Source organism: Hippoglossus hippoglossus, chromosome 16 (assembly GCF_009819705.1).
Source record: "Hippoglossus hippoglossus isolate fHipHip1 chromosome 16, fHipHip1.pri, whole genome shotgun sequence".
Taxonomy (NCBI): domain Eukaryota; kingdom Metazoa; phylum Chordata; class Actinopteri; order Pleuronectiformes; family Pleuronectidae; genus Hippoglossus; species Hippoglossus hippoglossus.
Window position 1 is genome coordinate 13,711,027 of NC_047166.1, and position 25,913 is coordinate 13,736,939.

Below are 25,913 nucleotides of genomic sequence, written 5' to 3' on the forward strand. Positions count from 1 at the left end.
TGTCCGTTTCAGCAGAGATTAGAAGGAATCATTTAAATATTCGCCCTGTGCGCAGACTTGTTGTGACTGATATCAACTACTTTAAATAATAAATAGTCTTTGCTCATAAACCATTACCAACTTGCATCACTTTTTTTTGCGAAAAGAACATTGTTAAATATTCACAATTCCTTTTTTGTGAATAACATTTACCAAGATAATGATGCATACATCTCTTGATTAGGACACTGACCTCTTCATCTCTACCATACTTGAATGACACTTTTAGTAAATTTAGTTTTTAAACTATGCCCTGCATTCAAGGATGAGGAACAACTGTAGGATCTGATGTTACAGCTATTTCCATTGTCATTAGTAACCCAAGAGCCTGCTACACCTGTTACTGGTGATTAACATTTTTCATATCTGAGGATGAGGTTATATTTAAAACAAACATTTAAAATACACATCATGGATCCTCAAAGTGGACAGTCATCCTCTTCTTGATTTTATTTTAAGATTTTTGCTCTAAGAATGATTTTTTAATAAAATGCAAATACTGAAGTCCAAACTTAATCATGAACACAGAATCACTTTATTTACAGGTTGAGGTCAGCAAGCAAAATTTGATATCTGACAATAATTCAAAGATTTTTTTTATACATACAAAAAATAACCACTACTGTAGAATTAAATTCTCACATTTAACAAACAGTGTTGAAAATAATATTGAAACAAAAAATATTTTTTATAAGATAAATCAATATTTAGTCAAAAGTCGACTACATTGCCTAAACACAAGAAAACAAAATGCTGTTAGAAAATAAAGCCAAGTTATATTTGGTTCAATTAACCCATGCTATCGATCAAAAAGAGAAGACAATGGCAACAGCTTATTTTACTTCAACTATGTTGAAATCAACATTGGGCCGTGTCCAAACAACACTGACAGGGCACGTCAGTGTCCTGACAAGCAATATCACTTTCAAACAAACAGAAGCTTTATTTTTCTTGGACCTATTGGTCTTCCAGTCAGTTCCTCCACTGCTGTTACGGCCTCTGGACGAGATTCGAATACTACAGTCGCAGTGCCTGTAGGTCTTCCACTCTGGTCATACTGCAGTGACACAGATCCAGGTATGATGCTATATCCATAACAGAAGTCATAGATTTCTTCATTTCTGATTTGGAATGGTAAGTTGACTAACTTTACACAGGTTGGACCATCAATAGGCTGCATTGAGGGGCCAAAGTCACCACGAAAGCCATTACCCCTGTCCTGTGGAGCACAAGAGCCCCCGGCAAAGGGTTCATAATTACATCCTCCCTGGACCTGTACATTATTCATTGATATATTGCTGTCATTAGACATCCTTAGGTCAGGGAACTTGTCAACTGAGTGGTAGGAGGCCTCGTTGCTCCTGCCCAAGAGCCGCTCCTGTCCTGGCTCCTGCCCCATTGCTGGGTCAACACCCAACTGCTTCATCTGGGAGCGTGAAATGCATTTCAGTATAACTTCTGACCCAAGGAAGCGTTGTCCATTGAGAGAAAGTGCCCTTGTGGCCTCTGCCTCAGAACGGAGAAGAACCAAAGCCTTCCCGACCCCAGCACCCTCATGGTCAAGCAGCAAGAACACCTTATCCTCTGTGATATTAAACCCAAAAAGGAAGTCGATTATCTCAACTTTCCTTACATCTAGTGGCATGTTCCGTACAAACAGACATTGTTTCTCAGACTCATAATGATCACTGGGGGAAGATGGAGGCCTTTCCTGTAACCGTTCAGAGTTTCCAGGGGGGCGGGCATCCATGCAGTGAGATTCCAGTAGGGTGATCATGCTCTCTCTAGAGATTGGGCGGGTATAAACCCATCGATTGAAAAATAGTCTTTTTTCTTGAGATAAGGCCTCGCAGTAGTCGCGCTGATTCTTGAACAGCACAAACGAAGATCTAGTTCTTCTTTCTTCATTGTCCATCAAGTGTAGGATCTGGTCATCCTCAAGCTTTGTATGATGAAAGAGCTTTTTTATGTCTTCTTTTTCCACAGTAAAGGACAGATTGTCCAACAACACACAGTACTCGTCGTCTGGAGCGATGAGCATCTGGGCCATAGGCGATTGTGCCCGGGCATGGATTTGTGGATTCCTCTGATTGCGAATGGGTGATCTCTCCCTTTCAAAGTTGTTCCTATTGACGACCATTGGAGGTCTGCCAGTAGTGCGATGCCAATCATTTGCTGTTGTCATGGAAATCTCAATATACCTCGACCCAATGTATCTCCTGTCCCTCTTCAGGCCTTCATTTGCATCCTCTCTTGTTGCAAATTTGACAAGCCCTCTCCCATTGTTTGAGCCATTTTCATTTTTTAACAAGACTATGTCATCAACAAGTAAATCACTGAAAAATTCGCGTACTTCATTTTCAGTCACAGAGAAAGGCAATCCTTTAAGAAAGACACATGAGAAGTCATCATTACTGTTTGAAGGCCTCTGATTCTTTGGAGAAGGGGAATGACCTGATTGGCTACCTGATCTCCTGCCCACCTCAGGGCCAAAAGGTCTTTTAGCAGGTCTTGCATTCTCCTCAAATCGCCTCCTCTGATCCAGCTCCGCATTTTCTGCACTTCTTTCAAGCATGCTCTGCATCTCTGCTTTACTACTGAGTAGTAGTGCAACAGGGGCATCCTTAATGCAATTCCCCGACCGTGTCATGGCTCTTCTTGCATCTTCGTCCGAAGCAAAGATAATGAAAGCTTCCCCTCGCTCCCCACCAATTATATGCACCCCTCCATCTGGAATTTTGAGGCCAGTGAAGAACTTGCGAATATCCTCAGTACCTGCTGTGACTCTCAGGCCTCGTAAACGGATGACGACTGCCATGCTGATGCACAAATAACAGCACCTGCAGACAGAAGGGTATAAAATAGCATTATTGCCAACTACTGGGCTTCTTTAGCTCAGCCTCTTTTTCCTGGGATTCCAACAGAAGACCAATGAATCTGAAAAGCAATGTGAGGTAAAAGTCATCAGAGACATGGTGACACCATTCATACCCATGTCCACAATAGCCACCGCAAAACATAAAACTGCTTAATTAAGATAGTTAAAGTTAACTATTACAGTTTAATGTACCACAACTCACAATCAAGAGTAAAGTCTGTTATACTCAACATCAACTATCTGCCCTTAGCTGGACTAATTAGGTAAAATATGAGTAACACATCCATTTCCAAACAAATTATATTTACTCTACGTATAAACCAAGTCCCCCACAACATCATTGCTGAGCCATTTATAAAACAAAAAGAACAGCACAGCTTCAACACTATATTTAAATATGCAGTCCAACTCTTACTTTGACCTCTGAACATAAACCATTAAAAGTCTCAAAGTTATCTATATGCCAAAACCATTTTCATCAATCAACCACTGGAAAAACAAAACCCAATGTTATCTAAAATAAGCAAAAACTCTTGAAATCCATCCTATAAAATCCAACTTAATATATAAATGTGCATCCTGCAATTGAAACATTTCAAAGGCAACTTCTTTAATAAAACACAGCTGATAGTTTTTCTTCAGAAGACTAAATGACAAAACATGCCACCTTCCAGAACACAACAACCTGAAGAGCACCAAACATAGTCATCATTTTATGTTTGTGACCCATCTCTCCCCGACCAGTATTAATCCTTCATCCAGGTAATGCGCATCACAATGACAGTTCACAAAGTACCACCAAGTACTTCCACTTATTCAGCCAATTAGGGATCGGTAAAACCAGGGTTGAACGAGTATTTCTCCATTGCATCCACTTCAGAATGGGACAGCCTTGTTGATCCATTATGAATTAGGTCTTGAAATGCAGGCTCGGAAGAAGATGGTCCTTCCATCTGGTGCAAAGCTACCAACATCAAGGACAATACAACTGTTTTCCTCACATAATACAAGCCGTTGCATCAGCACCATTGGCACCTGCTTTAATTCAACCAATACAGCACCACATTCGCTAGCCAGAAATACAAGCCAAAAAGAACCAAATGTCACCATTTAAAATATATTTCATATTAAATTTCTATCCATTTTCAACAAAACCTGCATACTTTTTAATTTGCACCACTACTACAATCTGTTCATTCCAGAAACTATGTGAATCCAATAACAGCAGTATTCCCTTTTCTTGCCTTTGCCCTGTCTGTCTTTTTGCCTCAGCAGCAATCTTTGGCACACTGGCCCAAACTGATACACTTTAAATATAACAACCAGTGCGTTTCAGCTATGATGCGATTAGATTTCAGTTTGAGTTGATTCAATAGTGAAACCATAAAACCGTAAAAGTAGATGTCCTTCACTCAGTAGTGTGTATATCTACCAAGTCTCATCAGTCCCCTTATGAAACCACTTTTAGATTCATTCGATCCAAATATTTATTTGGATCTGCACCAAACGTCACACACTCATAAATATCCGTCCCCTAAAGATCCATGAATTATTCTCCAAGAAATCAATCTTGCAACGTTGAAGAACGTGGGGGAAAAAAAGGGTGGGTCTGCCCCATGATCTGAAACTGCACCAAAATGAAATGGGTTCTTCCCTGACCCATACCACATCCTTCCACCAAGTTATGGCAATCCATCCAGTAGTTTTTGAGTAATGGTGCTACCTAAAACCAACAAATAGATGGAAACTTCCTTGGCAGAGGTAATAGATAGTGAAATCAAACAGCGATGCAACTTGATATTTCGATATATAGCATGGCTAGACATGTCTGTCCGATACTACACCAGAGTGGTCTGTCTATTGTTCTGTGCCACAAATCCTGGCATCGCGTGAAGCTAAATAACACCACCTCTTGCTTGCTTGTTGTAACTGCAACATGAACTTAACTGAGCACTGGCATGGAAGGTGATAGCTGACTGCTTGCAGCCTGTGCAAATAAGCTAGTTTTAATGTTGTCACTGGGGAAAACAATGAATAGCCAATCAGCAAATCAGAAGCACAACACCTAGGCTTCCGGGTTGTCAATCCACGTAGTTAGGACCACCAGGATTGTCCCCACTTTCCCAACATGTTCTCACTCCGAAGATATGAAGCCCAAACTGGTCCTCGCCAGTATGTACCCACACCCACGCGTCTCCATTACTCCAGAGGACACCATGACATTCATTTCCGCACGAGGAAGACATGCCCTCATATTGTGGTCGTAAAAACAGATTTAGGTACCCACGACTCTAGTCAAACACAGATCAACAACACAGATGTACCATGTCGACGTTATTATCGCAGTTATTCAATCACTGAAACACGAAGCTAATGGGCAGTAAATAAATACAGACACACTATCCGAGATAACCATGGGCGCAATTTCCCCCTTTCAAATGCAACCGATTCACTAAAGAGGCCACAGACGCTGTAAAGGGGCTTGTTCATACGACTCTCCGCAAAATGTCGAGCTCGGCTAACGTTAGCTTCGTAGCCCGCAAGGCCCCTCGCTCGTCCGAGTCGACACTGGACTGCGTCAGCGGGATTATCTCTCTCTGTACGAATAAAACCACAACTTATCCACCTGACCAACGACTTCACTTACACAATTGACACCCGCGAATTCTCGTGCAAAAATCGAGAATAATCAAAACAATCAGGACAAGAAAAGTTCAGCTTCGTGTCGACCTCGTCTGTGCAGCGCTCGAGCGGCAAGCTACAGAGCGACGCGAGAGATGTGTACCGCCACCTACTGGGCCGGAGTATACGTGTGGCTAATAGCTTAGTACAGAACAAGTTTAAACTAGCAAACAAAACACTTCATGTCACACGATTCACAGGATTTCTCAGTCTGACGGAATAATGGATTCTGCCATAATATCCACTCACAGTCAAAGTCCTACACACCAAACACAACAGCTGGTTACACTGGCCTCTGGCTGCTAACAACAATGCTAATAAGTCCAATAACTGTGCTGCTGTTTTGGTTTTATCCGCATGCCTTTTAATGTAGTAGTCCGGGGTTCGCGCCAGCTGTGCTCTCACATCATGTGATGTTGTTGAACACAGCAGCCACAGCCAAGAGACACACCGAGAGGATGCATGTGGAATAAAAGGTTTCCCCAAAAAGACATGTCCACGCTCCCTGCAGCGGATCACATTACCGGGCTTATTTTAATTTATAGGTCGGTCCAGCTGAGATACTTTCCGGGGCTTGGTTGTCGTGATCCATCTGTCCTCCAACTCTTAGCTAGCTATGTGAGCTCATGCTAGCGCTGTAGCACCAACACTGACCCAGGCGGAGGAGGCTGAGGCTGCAGCAGCGACAGTGGAGCTACTGAGCGGACGATCATTTCCGACAGCCCCGTATGGATTTGACGTCGGCACACATCGTCGCTTGATGTTTTTCCGGAGGGTCGGTTACCTGCGGTTTCGGAGATGGGGGAACCGTGCGACCTTAAGCACTTCGTAAAGTGAGTATCCCTGGAATCGATTGTTTTTACCCGGGTTTACGCTGATTCTGTTGGGAGCATTTTACTACACACAAGACAAAACATCACCAGCTAGCATGCTAGTAATGCCGGGTGCACACAGACTCGAGTGTACGGGTCCATTATTTCCCCAAAACGGAAACGCATATCAAACGGCTCCTGCTTATTCGCAAATCAGAAAAGTGACCAACCGACGGCACAAAATACTGACACACATCCAGTGTAGATCAAAGCTCGATAAGCAACACATAAGTTACAAGCACCAGAGTTAGCCCTGTCGCTGCTAGTTACTACACTTAGCTAGCCTAACTAGCGTTAGCTTCTGAGGCTAGTGGAGCTCTCGGCTAGCCATCTTTGTTTTAGTGTTTGCAGCTGAATAACACGTTAAGTCACTGTTACTGTAATACCGTTGACATTTACTATTATGGAATTGTTTCCTAGTCAACACTAACAACACGAATTTTACAAAGCTCAACACGAGCTGTGGCTATCTGTAAAGATGGCCCACGGAAGCTCGCTGATAGTGTTAGCTTGCCCAAGTTAGCTTAGCTGGTTAATCTGATATATGTGTGTTTATAGGTCAACGGCACAGTCGAGTGGCTGCTTGTCCTCTTACTCCTTACACGTGTAATGTAGTGGGATGAGTTAGCATGTCCTGGTAACATATGTAAGTAAGTCCTTGGGTTTCCTGCACATCCTCTACTCGTTTTCCCTGTGGGTAGTAACATTCATTTAAAGGCCATGTTTTGGCTGCATCCACTCCTCCCGCACAGGCCATGCTTTAGTCACTTTCCCAATTTGCTTCTAAAGATTCGCATCTTGTTTTCACACGAGTGTCGACGTGTTCTTTCACTCAAATCCTCATTCTGCAGACACCCCTCTTGTGTTCTCTTGACCGTTTGCTTTCGATTTACATTCATCACAATGAGATGCATGTCTCCTTTTCTCGCTCTGCATCTTCTGTTTTCATCTCTCTTTGCCCCCGATCGAACAATTTGAAACCGTGGATGCATGTAGCATTTCCTTTTCGATGTTGCTGTGATGCAGCCAACGTCACGTTGGCTGCAGTCGAGATAAACAGCCCGCCAAGACGAGGATAGTGGAAATCTTTGTGTCATAGCAGACCCGTGCAAAAGCCCCTCTGCCACATTGCAACGATAGATAACAGGAATCTCAGGAAGAGACGCCTGCACAAATTCAAATATTCAACTGCTGAAAGCATGTGATCCCACAGACTCATTGACATGTTTTCATTCATTCATTTTGCTCAAGTACAGTGTGCACAGTGTTAAATCAATTTAGTCTATTCAACAAACACACATTTCTGCATTTGTTGGACATCCCTTAGATGCTGGTGATGTAAAAATGAAGGCTTCCTGAGAGACTAGGTGTAAGCTGTCATTGCAACCCTATCTTTCTTTTTGTCAGGTGTGCCGTCACTTTGGAGGGCTCATTTCTCTGAATTGGATTATTCTTGGCCAGCTGCCTCTTCAGGCCTACTAATCCTAGACGAGTTTCTCAATGGACACTCTGCTCAGGTCAGAGATCAGGTATTAGACAGCACAAAATGCACCTCACCGTGTATTCATCTTGTTAAGTGTAGTTTGATATGAATTTGGAGATCATTTTAACATGGTTACCACATAGTGTATTGTTTTGGATGCAGTATGTTCACATCTTCCTTGTTGCAATCTCACAGTAAATTGCTGCAAGGTCATCCCAAGCCTGGGGCGCTGTTATTATTTTATTATTTTTTATACACTGTCATTATTTGACGATCAGGAATACTAGTGTCATCTGCAAAAAGAGGGGTTCTTTTTTTCAATAAGACATCAGACAACATGTCTTCTCAAGCCTTTATCTGTTTATCTACTCTTGTCTGCCCAGTGCAGAGAAAGGTTGTGTTACATGTAGTGTAGCAACAGATACATTTTGCACAACAGTTTTGCATATGGGAGAAATGCCCTATGTGTTCTTTGTTTAGCAGGTCCAGTCCATCCGTAACTTGATTGTAGGCTGCTTGTTATAGCCCTTACTATGTAACTGAGTTTCCCTGCAGTAGTGTCCCGTTTTGAAGGTCACACGGAAGAAGGACGAAAAAATTGAATCCTTAAGGATCAAATGACCCAGTTGTTGCCTAGCACCCAAATCGAGTCAACCCTAAGGACTTCATGCCAACTATAATAAGACAAAAAGAGGGGGGGAAAAAATCATGTTTTTGCATATTTAAATCTGCGCTTCTTAGTTTTTTTCGTGATTTGTTATTTTCCACCCTTGTTTAAGGGACCCTCGTAGATCATCTAGATACTGTTTTGTTTCTTAGTTTGTTTGCACTTATTTTTGTGTTTGTTTACTTTGTGTTTTAAATTCCGCTTGCTCAAGTTATGTAATATGAATACAATTTGCATAAGATACATTTTCATAGAAGTGCAAAAATAGTTGAACTCCCATCAGCACAGAATTTCCCAAACAAATTTTTTGGTCACGAACTTGTTACTAACAATAGAACGAATCCAGTCTGTAAACATAACATTTGACTTTACTCAGCAGAAATATAGAACAGTTAATGTAACATGGTAAACAACACATATATTCAGGATCTGTTTTAAAGGTGTTGGTACCAGGGTAAAAAAACACCTCAATTTCTGCTTGTGCAGGTATTACAGCTTTTATTCAGATGACACTGGTGGATTAGATCTACTCAATGTGGCTGTGCCCCAAGTTTCCAACAGATCAGCGATTGTTTTGAGTAACAGTGTGAGCATCGAGAAAAAAAAGGCATCAGAACTAAATTAAATAGTCAGTTATCCAAGTGTTATTCTAAGCAATGTGTCTGCTAAATGTGTAAAAATCCTGGCTATGCTAATTTTCAAAGGGGGCAGTACATGGAAAGATATTTGTTTGTGGTTGACAGTGCATGTTTGAAAACCATGATGCTTGTTCATTCATATTATATGTAAGGCAAACTTACATGCAAATTTATTTTATGTGTTTCCTCTTTTTCATGTTCCCATTGTGTCCTTATGTCCTTACAACAGAGAGGAGGGGAGTGGGGCCTCGGTAAGTTTTGACACAAGGATAATGAGCATTTTAGTAACCTTTTGTATTTATACACTTTCTAAATTCATCTTTTTGTAAAACTCATTTCAGTGATTTTTTTCTTTTCTTCCTATTATTGCAGGTAAAGGTTGAGGGTCTATCCAAGGCAGCCCTAATCAAAAGCCTGTCTCCCAGAGTGATGCTGTCGAACCATTTCTTGCCTAAGGGGACCAAGACAAAGGTCAACCTAGAGGATCAGAGTCGCCAGAAAGTGTCCTTCAGCTTCGCGCAGACCAAGAAGCCACTGAACAGTCTGTTCTTCATTCCTACCAGCCCTGAAAAGTTGGCCGCCGAACCCCAGACTGCTTCAGACAAAGGAGAGCAGAGTCCAGACAGCAAAACTGAACAAAAGCAGACACCCATGGTGCCAACATCAATAGAAGAGACGCCTCAAACACCAGTCTCCCCAGCCCCTAAACCGAAACCGGACTTAGCAAAGATGCATTTCAAGAAGCAAATTCTCAGTGCCACTGTGAACGAAGAGAATTCGACACCGGTTATGCCAGAGGAGCAGCACTTACCAGAAACACAGGTTTTGCAAAAGTTAGCAAGTGAGACTGAATTCCCAACACCCCAGCCTCAGAATATCATCAGTGTCTGCCCGTCTGAGAATCCTCACATTGAAGCTTCTGAGACAAGGGCAACCTTGAGCCTCAAGACGCCTTCTGCTTCCTCAGGAAAAGATGCAGAGACTTCTAGCAGTACTGAGCAGGATAATAAGGTAAACAAAAGGAAAACCAGGTCCCAGTCCGACAGTGCTCCCCCTGGCTCAGAATCTGATGGAGATTCAGTCCAGATGTCTTCCAGTCGCATTTCTGTTGACTCCAAAAGTAAAACAAACTGTGACAGCAGAAGCAAAGAGGTAAAAAAGTCTTCCTCTGGTTCACATGTAGAGGAAAAGGAAAGAAGTTCTTTGAAGCGCCCAGAGAATCATGAAAGGTCTTCAAGTTACTCCAAATCAGACCGCGATTCGAGACATACATCATCACGATCAGCTCGATCGGACAAAGATCGCAGGAGGTCCAGGTCTAGGTCACGGTCTCGATCACGAGGATCTCGAACTAGTTCATCTCACTCCAGATCAGAAAGGTCCAGAGGAGACAGAGGATCGCGCCCTGAGAGATCATACTATCACGATTCGGACCGGAGATCACACAGGAGTTCTCCCCGCAGAGACAGAAGAAGCCCTCGTTCTCGCACTGACAGAACTCGAGAAAGCTCTGACTCCGAGGATGACCACAGGAAGATGAGGACAAGAACTAGTGACTCGAGTAGATCGTCTGGTCATTCAAGCTCACAGAAAGATTTAAAATCATCTTCCTACTCAAAATCTGAGAAAGTCTACAAGTCTGTCGATTCTCCTCACTCTTCAGAGATGGATAAAAGAACACAATCCTCAAGGTCTGAAAGGACTTCAAAGCGATTATCTGACTCTGATTCCCAGCGCAGGTGCTCTCCTGATCCGAACTCGAGTTACCGTAAATCTAGCAGCCATCACAAGGCAGAGACCAACAGCAAGTCTTCATCTTACAGTCTGCATACCCACTCTCAAAATGATGAAAAACTCCAAAAAAGCAGCTCCAGTGACTCTGATGCGGATCATAAGGGAAAATCACAAGCCTCTGACAAAAGCTCCAGTTCAGATGAGAAAAGTAAGAACTCCCTAAAGAAAACCAGTTGGCCAGATTCCAAACAGATGACACCCTCTAGATCGTCAGTGAAAACCACTGGACATGATAGACAATCAGAAGTCATCTTTCAGAGCTCTGGCAAAGCACCGTCATGTGCAACCACCACAGACATTTGTTCTCAAGTTAAAAAAGAAAAATCTGATCAGGAAGGAAGTGAACACACTAATCAGGACGTTGAGGAGAGGGTTTCATGTACTGAAAAGGATTTGCAAGATTCATCACCCAAAAGCGCAAAAGAAACTAAACCAGATCTTGAAGTGGAGAATAATAATATCTCAGCTATAACCTCAAGTGAAAGCCTGAAGTATGTAAATGCTGCCCTGGAAAACTTGACCCACGTGAACGATAGCCTTTCTGTTAACAATCGACCACATGTGGACTCTGGTGCAGCGTTCTTAGATTCAAGCAGTGGTAATGACAGTGTAGTGTGCAGCCAGGACACGGAAGTCATGGACTGTTCATCAGGGCCACAGTCCTTACCCTGTACAGCGGATATACCTGTGGCACATGATGTCCAGCTTGAAGCAGAGACTGTTGAGCTGAATACAGTCGATGAGCAGTCTGACTCCAGCGTCCTTCTCAAACAGGAGTCATCGTGTCTAGAATCTGAGACCCAGCTGACGTGTGGACAGCAAAGTATGGACACTGTTAAAAAGAGCAGCGCAACTAAAAAGTCCCGGTGGGATATTGTGGGGCAGGACACCTCAGAGAGTGATAACTCCCAGAGGACCGTCGGTGCAGAGAGTAAACAAACTGTGAAAAAGTATTCTCTGTCAAAAAAATAGAGTTTTCTAAAGACAGTAACCAACAAGACCCTGAGGTTAAAGATAATATTCAACAGGAAGCTGAAACACATTCCACACCGGTAAAGCAGACTAAGATCTCTAAGCAGGAGGTTGGCTCAGGCAACGCATCAGTGACCGGTAAAAACAAAGACCAAAGTGAGCCTTCACAAGCCAGCACCAGCATTGACCACTGTGACTTAAAACTGAGAGATGAGCGTCTGCGGGTAAATAATACATCACAGGTTGATGCAGCTGCGGAGATTAAGAACTGGAACGGAAACGATCCTGATGAGCAGTCGAAGGATAGCGATCAAAAATGCAAAATGACTAAGAGAACATCACTTCATCAGGATGCACTGGGAGGACTGAGTGAGGCCAGTGACAGCGACAACTCGGAGTATGACTCAGATTGTGGCGAGGCCATAAAACGATTGCACTCTGTGGTGGTGGTGCCAAAGAATTCTTCCCTAACAATGGATGCACAGGACGCAGGAGCATCTTACAGTCCTATGAATATTTCAGACCTGCACAATGATCATATAGCACCTGATGTGAATATGCACGAAGTCCCAAACCATGTCCGCTTTCAACAAAGCCAGGGGAGTCTTCCTACTCTATTTGGTGATCCATCTGCTGGTGCAAATGATTCAACCAGCAGCCGTATGTGGTGCCAGTCCCAGAGCAATATGATTGACAGCACCAGTCAGTCTGAGGGGTCCAGCACCGTCAGCGCCCTGCCTTACACTGCTGGTCATATCATTGCCCATGGAAGTGCCACAGATTCTGCCCACAGCCACGATACTTCCAGACATTGCGAGCCAGTGCAGATACCCCCTGTTGTAGGTGATCATATGTACGCCCATATAAATGACAAGAGTGGACTCGTATGTTGGGATTTTTCGCAATCAGAGCAGCCAAGTAGTACATACCAGCAACCCGATAGCAGTCATGAGCCACAGCTACTGAACACTAAATTGACAGGAAGCTTTCCTAAGGAACAGGAGCACAGGCAGAGTGCTGTCGCCTGGAACCATCAGTCTCCAAACATGCAAACTTGCAGAAAACTCTACCTCCATGCACATGAACATTATCAGGATCCTGCAAGTGAAATCCATCCCGATTCCCTAACTAATGACCATGACGAGTACAGTGGGGATAAATCATCAAATCTTAGTAAATCAGTTGTTGAATGGAGTGGACCTAACACCACAGGGTCATCATGCTTTGTACAGGGTCATGAAATAAGTAGCAATAGCAGAGGCTCTGTTGTGCCCGATCCCCCGAGAGAAGACAACTTCAGACCCCACAGGGGTCGAGGGCCTCCCAAGAAAAGGCGTCCAGAGATCGAGTCAGATTCGGACAACGAGGCCGAGGCTGGGCCTGCAGGCAAACGGGAGCGTCATGGAGACACTGACACCCCGAAGGAAACTCCTGTGAAAGCTGAGGTGCTCCGTCCATCACTCATGCTGCAGGACTTTCGAGATTCCAATAAATGGAGAGATCATTCCAGGTCTAAAAAGATGCCCCCATACTTCGACTTGATTGAGGAGAACATGTACTTGACTGAGAGGTAAGCTGTTGTCCAGCCTGATAGACACAATATCCAACTTTCTCCAAGAAATGACTAACCTCATGGTAAAACATTTTTATTGATTTAAGGTTCAAGATTTAAAAGTTTGTAAATGTTATTTGCAGAAAGAAGAGCAAATCTCATCGCGATATCAAGAGGATGCAGTGTGAGTGCCCAGTGTTGCCCAGAGAGGAGCGCTCGAGGGGAGCATTCGCATGTGGGGAAGACTGTTTGAACCGGCTGCTGATGATTGAGTGGTAAGTTGATTATGACTGATAAAGCTGTGCCACAACATGCAAGAGGGTTTTTAGGTTAGAAAACCCTGGAAATTCAAGAAACACTCACTTAGTTCTTAGTACTAAAAGGATTATCAAATCATTTTGAGACCCTGACAAGTTATTTATGTTGCTTGCACAAGTGTACAGAATGATTTTATGTATTTGTATGTTTATATATTTGGCTTATTATGCTCTTTTCTCTTGTTTATGTTTGTTACTCTTGTTTTTTTATATTCTTTCTTATCTTTAAGAGTTAGACTATTTATTTTCATTCTCATGTTCCCCTTTTGTATTCCTTTGTGCTGCTTTTCTTTCTCAACTACTGGATGCCTAAATTTCCGTTGGGGATTAATACAGTATCTATTTTTATATCTATCTAGCTTAAGCAATCTACATGGTGCTCTTATTAAAACTAGACAAGTCTGTCTAAATCATGTGGTTTACCATCTAAATTCTGTCAACAGCTAAGCCAAATTTGTTAAAAATCGCCAGGAGCCGGACGTTAACATTTTTTTAAACTTTATTTTCTTTTCAGCTCATCTCGGTGCCTGAATGGAGGCTACTGCTCTAATCGACGCTTTCAGATGAGACAACATGCAGACTTTGAGGTTATCCTCACAGAAGACAAAGGCTGGGGACTGCGGGCAGCCAAAGACTTGATTCCGTGAGCCAATTACGCTTTCAATGCAGAAATTTGTTTATGAATAGTTTTCTACCATTTAATTTAAATAGTGTTCAGAAACAGTTTACATACTTTAGGCCACATCGTTAAAGTATTTTTACTGATTCCACCTTTTGTGTTTTAAAGTCATAATTGCATTCCAATACAAAACATGCACCATTTGAGCACGTTAAAGATTTAAAAAAATGTTTGGTTGAAAAACAGATGATTGTAAAACCTGTTTGTTTTTATTGCTATCTCAGAAACACCTTTGTACTGGAATACTGCGGTGAGGTGTTGGACCACAAGGAGTTTAAAACTAGAGTGAAAGAATACGCTCGCAATAAGAACATCCATTACTACTTCATGTCTCTAAAAAATAATGAGGTAAGAGATTATTTGACATATTGCAAATAATGTTAATATTTAAATTGCAGTCGGGTATAAGGATTCCGGTAAAGTGCCTGGCAGAAGCACTTGACATTGTATTTTGTCTCCTCAGATCATTGACGCAACACTGAAGGGTAACTGCTCTCGGTTTATGAACCATAGCTGCGAACCAAACTGTGAGACCCAAAAGGTACAGTGGTCAAATGAAAACTATGTGACTATACATGTTCAGGTTACCGTGCTGAAAGCTGAATTCCTCTTGATGATATATTTCTTTTTGCTCCATTTTAGTGGACTGTCAATGGTCAACTTAGGGTCGGGTTCTTCACCACCAAGGCTGTCCCTGTAGGAACTGAGCTGACATTTGATTATCAGTTCCAGAGATACGGGTATTTTTTTTAATTTTTTCTCCACGCTTGTATTTTGTACTCTATGCATTTGTTGCATGTGTGAAAAAAAAAACATATTGGATAGTGTCATGAAGAGTTGTTATTCAACACGTTAAACTGGGGATTTTATCTTTAATTTCATGTAACAATTCTCACATTTTATTTAACCCTTCAGCAAAGAGGCACAGAAATGCTTCTGTGGAGCACCCAGCTGCAGAGGCTTCCTGGGCGGAGAGAACAGAGTTAGCGTTCGAGCAGCTGGCGGGAAGATGAAGAAAGACCGCAGTCGAAAGAGTGCTCTCACCACGGTCAGTTCTTACTTTCAGTTCTGAAAGTATCTCTGTTCATTATCTGTTTGACAGCCCTCTGATAGTTATAATTATTTTAGAGGGGAAAGAAATGCTCCACTCTTATGTAAACTGACATGGGTGTTGTCAAGTTTGTTTGGGAGTTGGACTAAGCCATGTAATGCAAAAATAAGTATTGTTAAAACAAAATAATTCATTTTTCAGGATTAAAAATAGTTTACTAATGCACTTTACGAGCTACTAAAGACTAGTAACTTTTTAGATTTTTCGATTTTTTTCCTATGATGACAGACTTTCTTGGAATATAATGACATATTGACTGTTTAATTGCTGCAAATAATGGAAATGAAGTTAAACCTTGCTAATAACAATGGCAGTAATGTATTAATCGGCTTATCATACCATTCCATTACCATTACTCAATTACCGTAATGATATTAGTAGTAAATTGTATTATTACACACCTAAATGTCTCCTCGGGCAAATATGTTAACAATATTCTTAACAATAACCAGACATTCTCCTTCCACAGGTGGATGAGGAGCTGGAGGCGTTACTGGAGAACGGAGAAGGCCTGTATGATGAGAAACAGGTGGTGTCTCTCTGCAGACTAATGGTCCGAGTGGAAACCATGGAGCAGAAACTCATCTGTCTCAAGCTCATACGAGTAGGACTTCAGTCATTAATGACTAGCTTCATAAAAACACATTCAATTTTTGTATGCGTTGAGATATTAGTTGTTATTATCATTTGCTGTAGTTAATATGTTTGTGTTGTACAGGATACTCAAAACCCATCATGCCTGAAGCAGTTCTTGGACCATCATGGATTGTCTTTGCTGTGGATCTTCATGGTGGAGCTTTCTGAAGCTAAAGGCAACAGTGCCAATAACGTCAAGCTGCAGTTAGAGGTGAGATATTGAATTGATTTAGCATTAAGAGCGATAAAGTCGTATATACAGAGATCTCCCGTTTGATTACCGATAATTTATGTTGTTGACAGATTATGAAGACCCTTGGTGTGCTTCCCATCTCAACTAAAAACATGTTAGAGGAGAGCAGAGTCCTGACCTTCATTCAGCGATGGGCCCAGACAAAAAGTATCCTTCACCCTGCGGAGATGGATGGCTACTCCAGTGAGAACACCTCCCGTGCTCAAACACCCCTCAACACTCCCGATGGGTCCTCCACCAAAATGGGACCAGAGTTGGACGCTGACGCCACCAAACCTGCTGTGTTCCGCCGCCTTAAAATCATCAGTGAAAACAGTCTGGACAGTGCACTCTCTGACGCCAGCAAAGCTTCTGATGGGAAGGAGGAGGATGACGATGACGACGATGAGGAAGAAGATGAATCCTCGCAAGCAGGACTTCCTGAAAGCAAACAGTTGAAGGCAGACCCAGTGTTTGAAGCTGTAGATCCAACAAAAGATGCAACGGAGGAGACAGAGAAGGAGGTCAAAGAGGAGAAAGAGGAGAAAGAGGAAAAAGAGGAAGAGGCAGCAATGAGTTCAAGCACCCAGGACCAAGCTCAAATTGAGGAGGTAAAAGAAGTTGGAGAAGAGTTGGATTTGGAGAAGAAGGACATTGAGATGAAAGAGGACACAATTGAGATTCAGAAGGATGAACTTCAGACAGAGTCAAAGGAGACTAGTGAGGAACAGGAACATGTGGTTGAGCTGACCAGTCTGGCAGTGACAGAAAAGGCTGAACTGGAAAGTGACCAGTCTGCAATAAAAATTCCTGAGCCAGAAAGTCATCCCATCAAAACAGAAGTTACTGATCTCCCATCTGAGCAGCCTTTAGAGCAGATGGAACCTCAGACAGAGACACAAGAGGCTGAAAAACCTCTTGGCAATGATGCTCAAGCTGGTGAATCTACCACTGATGCTCTCCCAAGCGCTGAGATCCCAGAAGCCACTATGCCCTCTGAGGTCACAGCAGCCCCCGTGGACCCATCAGTGATAGGAACTCCTTCTCAGGATGAAGAGGAAGGTGTCTCAGATGTAGAGAGTGAGAGAAGTCAAGAACCGCAGCTCACTGCTTTGGACATTTGCGGCATGGCTACCAGGCTTCTGGAGAGCTGGAAGGATCTAAAGGTAAGACGATGTTAAACATGCAGTAAAATGTGAAGTATTACACCTCTTCTGTTAGTTATCTGTTTGTATGTGGTTGTAGTTTGATGGTTGATGTCAAAGTTGTGCTTGTCCTTTCAGGAGGTGTACAGAATACCAAAGAAGAGTCAGGTGGAAAAGGAAGCAAATGGTAAGTTAGTCCAATGCTGATTTTCTGGTATAGAATTTCCTATGGTTTCGGCTAAATCAGATTTTCTCACAGATCGTAGCCGAGATCGAGACACAGCGTTGACACCGCGCACCCCCTCTGGTAGCCGAGAACGTGAAAGGGAGCGGGAGAAGGAGAGAGAACGCGACAGAGAGAGAGATTATGACCGAGACAGAGATCGAGAGCGAGACAGAGACAGGGACCGAGACAGAGATCGAGACCGTGACAGAGATCGAGACTGGGACAGGGATCGCGATCGAGAGCGTGATCGTGATCGGGACCGTGATCGAGCCTCTGAGAAAACTCCCCGAAGCTCTGAGAGACGGAGGAGACGCTCGGCATCTCCACCACCCTCATCCTACGAAAGAAGCAGCAGGCGCACTGAGGAACGGTACGAATTCTCATCACTGAGGGAACACTGAATTTTACCTTTGTATACCTGCATCGTATTATAATTTTGTCATTCAACTGTCTTTGCTCTAATTTCTTAAAGGTTTGATCCATCAAACAGCAACAAGACACCAAGGGGAGTTGGTGGTAAGGAGCGCAACAAGTTGTCCACAGAGGAACGTAGAAAACTGTTTGAGCAGGAGGTTGCTCAGCGGGAAGCCCAGAAACAGCAGCAGCAGCAGCAGTTACAACAGCAACAACAGCAACAACAACAACAACAGCAGCAGCAGCAGCAGTTACAGCAGCAGCAGTTACAGCAGCAGCAGCAGCAGACTATGGCTTATGACCCTACTCTAGTTTATGCCTCTAGCCCTGGCTTCATTACCTACCCTCCTGGATATCCCATCCAGACCTTTGTGGATCCCACCAACCCCAACGCAGGCAAGGTACTGCTCCCTACCCCTCCAGTCGAACCCGCCCTGAACTATGAAGAGGAACCTCCTCAGCTTCTTGTCTCAGAGCTGGGTCTTACCTCTCCATCCTCCACTTCCCAAGCCACTCCAGTCTCAAATCTCTCTCAGCACATCACCACCGCCAACCTCACCACTGGAACCCCCCAGCAGTATGCCCAGCCAACTGTAGCAACCCAGGATGGAGGTGTAGCTGTCCTCTCTGTACCGGCCCCGGCAGCCCCTCAAGTGCAGAGCCAGCAGAGCTACACCACTCTTTGGGACCCCACCACTCAGCAAGCAGTGACCGTGCAGACCCAGCCAGCACAGCAGTATGCCACAGCTCCTGCACAGGCCCAGACACAGACAGCTATCTATTACCAGGGCCAGCCATGCCAAACCATCTACAGCATCCCCAGCGCCTACCCACAGGCTAACACTCCAGTCATACAGGTAGGGCCCCTCATACTAAAGAAATAAATAGTTCCCGAGGTCTCTCTCTTTGTGTATCTCTATTTTTGCATTTTAAATTTTGTTAAAGTTTTTCATTTGTATTAACTCCTACAACCTAGTGCACTTGACTCTTCTCAAAAGATTTTTGGATCATCTGCAGGACCTGTGTGATCTGATTGTACTTTGTGTTTGTGAAGGCGTACACTGAACCCACAACCAGCTACCTTCATGGCCAGTCCGTGTATCCTGCCCATCAACAGGGAGTGGTGGTGCAGCAGGGAGGCACCGTCACCACCATCGTCACATCCCAAACTGTGCAGCAGGTAACACATACCTATTCCTTAAAGGTCCTTAAAAACAGTTTATCTATTATTGCACATGTAAACTTTATCATTCTGTCCCCAGTTGAAACATGATAATTGGGGCAAAACACAATAAGGGACATTTCAAAATTGTTGTCTGAAATGGTTTTATCTGTGTTTTTAGCAGCATGGGGTATCTTTATAAAAAAATAATTATAATTGTTTTAAAGCTAAATCAATTTTGTAGGAAGTTTCAATGGGTCTTTGCAAATTCAATAACATAAGCTGCCGTGGTAAACTTCTGTCTCAGTGTGGCCACAAGGGGGTAGTACACATCTAGATTATCTCTCAACAAGTCCTGTCTCACACAATGACAAGGCACCTTTTATGATGGAATAGATAAAGGAACAAGCTCAGTGGGTCCTGTTTGTAGATAGAAATCCAAATCATATTCACATTTGTATTTAAACTAAAATGATCAAACATGAAGGTTATAATTTGTGTGTTGTTTTTTTTATAATCCCTGCAAAACCTTGCAGGTACAGTGGAAACCACTTATAGTGATCACGTTTGTCCGGGGCCAAAATGATCTCTTAAGAGGATGATTACAATAACTGCTTGATGAGAGTCCCAGAACTTGAGGGAAAGATAACAGTGGATTTTAAGATAAGGACAATGTCAGATTGCGAACACGAGTATATCACCACATAATGAGCGATACTTTTCTTCAGTGTCAAATCTTTCTTCATAGCTGTGCGTGCTTGCATTCATTCATAATTCAGCTCGTCTCTCCCACCGACACTCGCACTCTCACACACACAAACAGTGTTATCGGACACATGTGTAAACCCGGACTGGGGTAAAAGCAACAGAATTTGTAAACGTAAACCATGTTTGGAGAGCAGCAGGAGGAGATGGTGGGGCGCGCTCCATTCGGTTGGCAGCACGAATGATAGAGACACAGAGAGGAGCAGTAAATTACTGACAGAGCCGGTAATAACTGTAAAACATAACTTTTTTTTATGGTCCAAACAAGTATGAAAAAACACAATGAACACTGTAAGCAAATTACTTGAGTTCTATAACCAAATTATTTAAACAGTATTTGTATGGGAATGATTCTGTCCCAAGCTTTTTGATGCAGATAAACGGTTGATCACTTTATCTTTCATCACTATATCCGGTTTCCACTGTACTTGTAATTGAAGCTTCGTGAATTTACTTCTGATACATATTTTTGGCACTTCTTCTTCTCTCTAGGAAATGATTGTACCCAACAATGTGATAGATCTTCCTCCACCCTCTCCCCCCAAACCCAAAACTATCGTCCTACCTCCCAACTGGAAAGTGGCCCGGGACCCTGAAGGAAAGATCTACTACTACCACATTGCCACAAGGTTGGTACGGCATGATGTCGATGTAGTGTGTGTTTGAACCTCTAGAAAGGCCCTTCATGTATTTCTATCACTTCCTCAGGCAAACACAGTGGGACCCTCCATCCTGGGACGGGAGTAGCGACACCACTAGTGTGGACCATGAATCTGAGATGGACCTGGGAACTCCGACCTACGACGAGAATCCTTCCAAGGTGAGATTTGAGCTGAGTTTTCGTCTTTAAATCAACCAAAATGGTGAACACCACATTCCCTCATTTGACGATGGTGAAGAATCATCTTTTTCTTGTTTGGTTCTCAGAACGTTTGCGCTTGAATGCAAAACATAATTATAGTGTTTGTTCCTTGAGGTAATTGAAGATGCTGCACCAGTGATTACTTTCAGCTGTGTCTTGAGGGAAGAAAAATGAAAACCCATCAGCCCAACACCATGTTCAGAGAGTGTTACATTCTCGCCTGTGACTCCTCCTCCTCCTCCTCGCAAAAGGGCTCATTAGAATCTGGGTTTGAGATTTGAAGAGAGAATGTGCCCACCCCTCCCCCTGCTTGACTGTCTGTCCTTTGCCTGTAGGCTGTGCAGGGAGGGGTGGCTCTGCTCATCTCCTCTTCCTCTGCCTCGTTTGTTTTCCCGCTTCATTTTTATCCTCACTTTGAGTTTAACGAAAGCCATCTGGTGGACCTAGCATTCATTTATATGTGGTTTCTTAACTACGCAAGTGTCCCTTTTCACATGTGTCTTAAAAAGATGTATGAAAAAAAAACTTCAAAACTGAAATGGAAATATCCATTTTTTTATGCAAAGTTTCTTGCCAGCGACAAGGTCATGGACCATTTCCCAGCATGTGTTTAGACAGTGGTGGTGTCCATGTTGAGCATTTAAAACGACGGCACATGCTGCTCTGCACATGTCCGCTGTTCTGTGTGTGTGTGTGTGTGTGTGTGTGTGTGTGTGTGTGTGTGTGTGTGTGTGTGTGTGTGTGTGTGTGTGTGTGTGTGTGTGTGTGTGTGTGTGTGTGTGTGTGTGTGTGTGTGTGTGTGTGTGTGTGTGTGTGTGTGTGTGAGAGAGAATTCTTTGTGCTTTTGATCCTCACCACTTTGTTGTGGGTGTAGCCAGTCAGCTGTTGCCTGCCTGCCTTTGTTGTTGAAGGCTGAGGCCTGAGAGGGAGCATCCTGGCAGGATATCCCTGCTTTCTGTCAAGTGGCTGGTGAGCAGGTGCTTTTTGATACCCCACTGACCTTGATAGCTCCTGTTCTGCAGCCAGCCGCCATGTTTGAGTGAGCTGGTACACGGGTGGAGCCTCCCATGTTGGTGTAATGGTTAAAGAAAATGACTGCTGGGTTGCATGTATGACACATCAAGGCTGTCGTCCACTTTCTCTAAATGAAAGTGGAATCGGTTGGGATTTTCTTGGCGACAAGTTACAATTTCAAAGCCGAGCCCAAAAAAAATATATTTCCAAACAGGCATTTTAATCAAATGATTTCTCTCTGCTTCTATGTTGTCACAGTTCTCCACAAAGACGGCTGAAGCTGACACTTCGAGTGAACTGGCTAAAAAGAGTAAAGAGACATTTCGCAAAGACGTGAGTCAGATCCTCTGCCAACAGTTTCCCCAGTGATGTTATTTAACTTCAGATGTTTCGATTTTCTAGACCTCTACACCTTTGCCTATCATGCAGTGACTGTCCACCCAAGCAAGTTATAATCTGTTTTGACATCTTCTTCTCTTTACTTGTCTCATTTGTGTGTGTGTGTGTGTTATTCAGATGTCCATGTTCATCGTGCAGTGTTTAAATCCCTTTCGGAAGCCAGACTGCAAATTGGGACGTATCATTAACACGGAAGACTTCAAACACCTGGCTAGAAAGGTACGATGAAACGATGAAGATGTTTATACAAGTGGTTAGCATTTCCATTAATCCCAGAGAAGCTCTTAACCTTCTGTTGGCCTCTACGTGGCCAAAGCACAATGGAAGTATTGGTCAGCTTTTCACTTAAAAGGAAAAGTTTTCAAAGTTTCCCTCAAACCAGAACTAAATAGTTGAGCTCCCACGATTTATTTTCCCCAGCCAAATGTTTTTGTGCTCTGCCTCTGCAAGAGACTCGAAACATATTGTACATGTAAACTATTATCTGCCTCTCTTTGGTTTTACTCATTCCTTTATAAAAGCTCCTTGGAACAGACTTCATCTCTTCAAAGGGCTTTTTTTTCTATGGTTCCCAGTGGGTCCATGGATTGTGCATATGAGGAGTAGTCTCTGAGGACCTGGAAACAATAAACAGAAAGACGATCTGTGTTAGAGATTATGTTTTATTGTGTCAAATATTCAAGGGCATAGTCAATAATAGAGAGTTAACAATCCAACCACTTTTACATTTATATCGACTTCCACCAAGGAGGTTATGTTTTTGTTTTGTTTGTCTGTCTTTAAGTTAGCAGAATTACAAAAAGCTATTGGACAGACTACAACGAAACTTGGTGGAAGGATGCCATATGGGTCAGGAACAAACACATCACATTTTTGTGTGGATCCGAATAAATGGACAGACCTAGGAATATTTGTCACTTTCTCTGCAGGGTTTCCTCCAGAATTCCTCCAATTCACTGTAGTCTTTTGATAAGAAACATGTCTAAGTCTTTCTTTGTTTCCGATCTTCCAGCTAACTCACGGAGTTATGAATAAAGAGCTGAAAGCTTGCAACAACCCTGAGGACCTTGAGTGTAATGAGAATGTGAAGCACAAGACCAAGGAGTACATCAAGAAGTACATGCAGAGGTTCGGCCCTGTGTACAGGCCCAAGGAGGACACAGAGGTGTACTAGCCTCAGAGGAAAGAGCTGCTACACTAATGCTCTGCGTTAACACAGGAGAAGCACAGATTTGCCTTTCCACTCACTCCTTCATGTAAGACCTGGCCAGCCTGAATGGTGAAGTAGTTTCTTAGCTGTATTTATGACTAAGAATTGCACCTGCTGTCCGTGGAGCTGTCCAGGGCCCCATGGATCAGGGGGCGGGGGCCCCCCCCAATAATGGAGACTGTCAGAGACTCGAGTGCTGCCAAACGAGCCGAGACTCGAGGTGCAGTGTTCTCAAAGGACAACACTGAGGGGTGCTACAGAGACTCATGTTCTCACTGACTGTTTGGTTTTAAGCATTTGTTTTTTTTTCTCCATTTGTGGCTCTTAAATGTTCTCGAGATGATCACCTCAATTCCACTTTTTAAACTCTTCCAGCCCTGAATGAGGATGACTCAATGGAATCAGCTTTGTTATCATGTATATCAAATTTCTTTGTTACTTTCCGCTTTTTCCAAAATGGTTCAATGACAGAACTGTCCAGTTCTTGCCCACCCACCCCCAGCCTCCTGTTTCATTGTGCACAACACAGCCCCCTTCCCTGCCACTGGCTCTGTATCTGGTGCTGCTTTTAACTGGGCTGTGGAGGTCCAAGCCTCCACTCCTCAAACCCTGCCTTCTTAACCATACGATTCTGGAGCCTGTGTTGTTACATGAATGCATGATGTCGGCTGAGGTCAGAGCGGTGTCCTTACGGAAATTCCTACATTTTCCATGTCTCCTGCTTCGAGTACTGTGCCCTTACCAGGATGAGCTTTTACTTTCACAGATCAGGCCGTGACTAGCAGGTTGTTTAAAGGGTTAGAGATTCATATTTCCAAGTCTTTTATCAATTTATGTATAATAATGGGAGCAGGGTTTGAATGCAATGTGTGGTGTGCTGTTTAACTGTCTGTCAATTTTCCCTCATTTCCTGTCCAACTCCTTTCCCGACTTGTTTCCTCTTCTCATAGGAGTTATGCCGAAGGTTGAATCTTTGCAGTTTTAACAGTTTTCTAAACATCTTGTGTGTTCCGGTTCTTTTTTATCACTGTTGGTCCGAGTTTGACACTGATTAATTTCCAAACGTTTTACAGTGGTCAAGTTTAGCCTCACTAGCATTAGGTTACCAGTTTGTTGCAGCCTATTAAAATGCATTAAACAAGGTTTCAACATATGTACATTGCTTTATATGTGAATATATTGAATAATAGTTTTGGGAATGTTTAAATAAGCAGACACTTTGTAAAAGGACTATCATTTCATGGTTGCAAGTGTAAATAATGTGTAAAATTACCAAAGCTGTACACAGGAGAGTAGGGTCAGGGAGCGCAGTGAGCCCACCCATCCTCACCAGCTCAGCCCTCCTGATGCAGTGACCACATCACTCTGTCAAACTTTGGACCCCACTGACTCACAGCCCTTTATTTTATTTCAGTGGTGGGGGGGTGATTCCCCGTGTTTTCTTTCTCTTGTTATTTTTCTATGTACAAAGTAAGTTTCACCCTACTCTACTGTAAGTATTGTGTAAGCACATTGTCATACTGAGTGTACAAACATTTTAAAAGATAATAAACTCTTTTTGTAAAATTATAGCCCCTTCCCTGTCGGGTTTCTTTCTCTTGGGTGTCAGTTTAACAGACTCCAACAGATCCAAGCAAATGTGACGAACCATTCTCACATGATTAACTGCTGAGTGCACACCCAGTCCCATTTTAGATGGGTTAGCTCCTCTAATAAAGGGTGCACATGGCACGAGGGCCACTGCAGCACATATTTGCAGCGTCGAGCCAGATGTGTGACCCCTGTGAGGGGAAATCAAAGTGATCGACTGCCTTCATTAGAGACGTTATGTGCACTCTAAATATGGAAACGCCATGACAAGTGGAGAGAGGCGCTGCTGAGCTTCCCCCTTTCTCCTCAGTCTCAGCTCCCCCCACCCCCTTCCCAGCGTATGCACATTCCGCAGCCCGGTGCCTGTGTGCTCCAGACCGCAGTTAAGCAGTCCCGTCTGGAGAGTGTGACGGCATGTAACGCTGCCCCAGGCCATGCGAGATGCCTGCTCCCACTTAAAACTGAAGGCAAAGAGATCATTAACAGATCTGAGTGCAGAGCAAAGTGGGAGCAGGGAATCAGATTGTGCCTCACAGAGAAAGGGGAAACTTCTCCTCCGGAATATTTTGGATCA

The 25,913-nt window shown here is 43.3% G+C and overlaps 2 protein-coding genes across 2 annotated transcripts; one reads left to right on the forward strand and one right to left on the reverse strand.

The window, feature by feature from the left end:
• Positions 1 to 551: 551 nt before the first annotated feature.
• rbm12bb (RNA binding motif protein 12Bb) lies at positions 552 to 5,695 on the reverse strand. Its single transcript, XM_034612141.1, has 2 exons — positions 5,565 to 5,695; positions 552 to 2,879 (listed from the first exon to the last, which is right to left on the reverse strand). Exon 2 carries the CDS (start codon positions 2,855 to 2,857, stop codon positions 965 to 967), a length of 1,893 nt encoding a protein of 630 aa, XP_034468032.1. The 5' UTR covers positions 2,858 to 2,879; positions 5,565 to 5,695; the 3' UTR covers positions 552 to 964.
• Positions 5,696 to 5,748: 53 nt separating this feature from the next.
• On the forward strand, positions 5,749 to 25,325 carry setd2 (SET domain containing 2, histone lysine methyltransferase). The gene is given in 23 exon segments (XM_034612139.1): positions 5,749 to 6,432; positions 7,879 to 8,000; positions 9,489 to 9,510; positions 9,632 to 11,993; positions 11,996 to 13,595; positions 13,721 to 13,852; positions 14,409 to 14,537; positions 14,798 to 14,921; positions 15,037 to 15,114; positions 15,216 to 15,313; positions 15,489 to 15,621; positions 16,154 to 16,288; positions 16,403 to 16,531; positions 16,624 to 17,718; positions 17,836 to 17,884; positions 17,957 to 18,293; positions 18,396 to 19,194; positions 19,392 to 19,517; positions 20,757 to 20,893; positions 20,973 to 21,084; positions 22,399 to 22,473; positions 22,657 to 22,758; positions 23,552 to 25,325. Coding segments are annotated over 22 exon segments (7,965 nt in total). The 5' UTR covers positions 5,749 to 6,432; positions 7,879 to 7,971; the 3' UTR covers positions 23,714 to 25,325.
• The last annotated feature ends 588 nt before the right edge of the window (positions 25,326 to 25,913 follow it).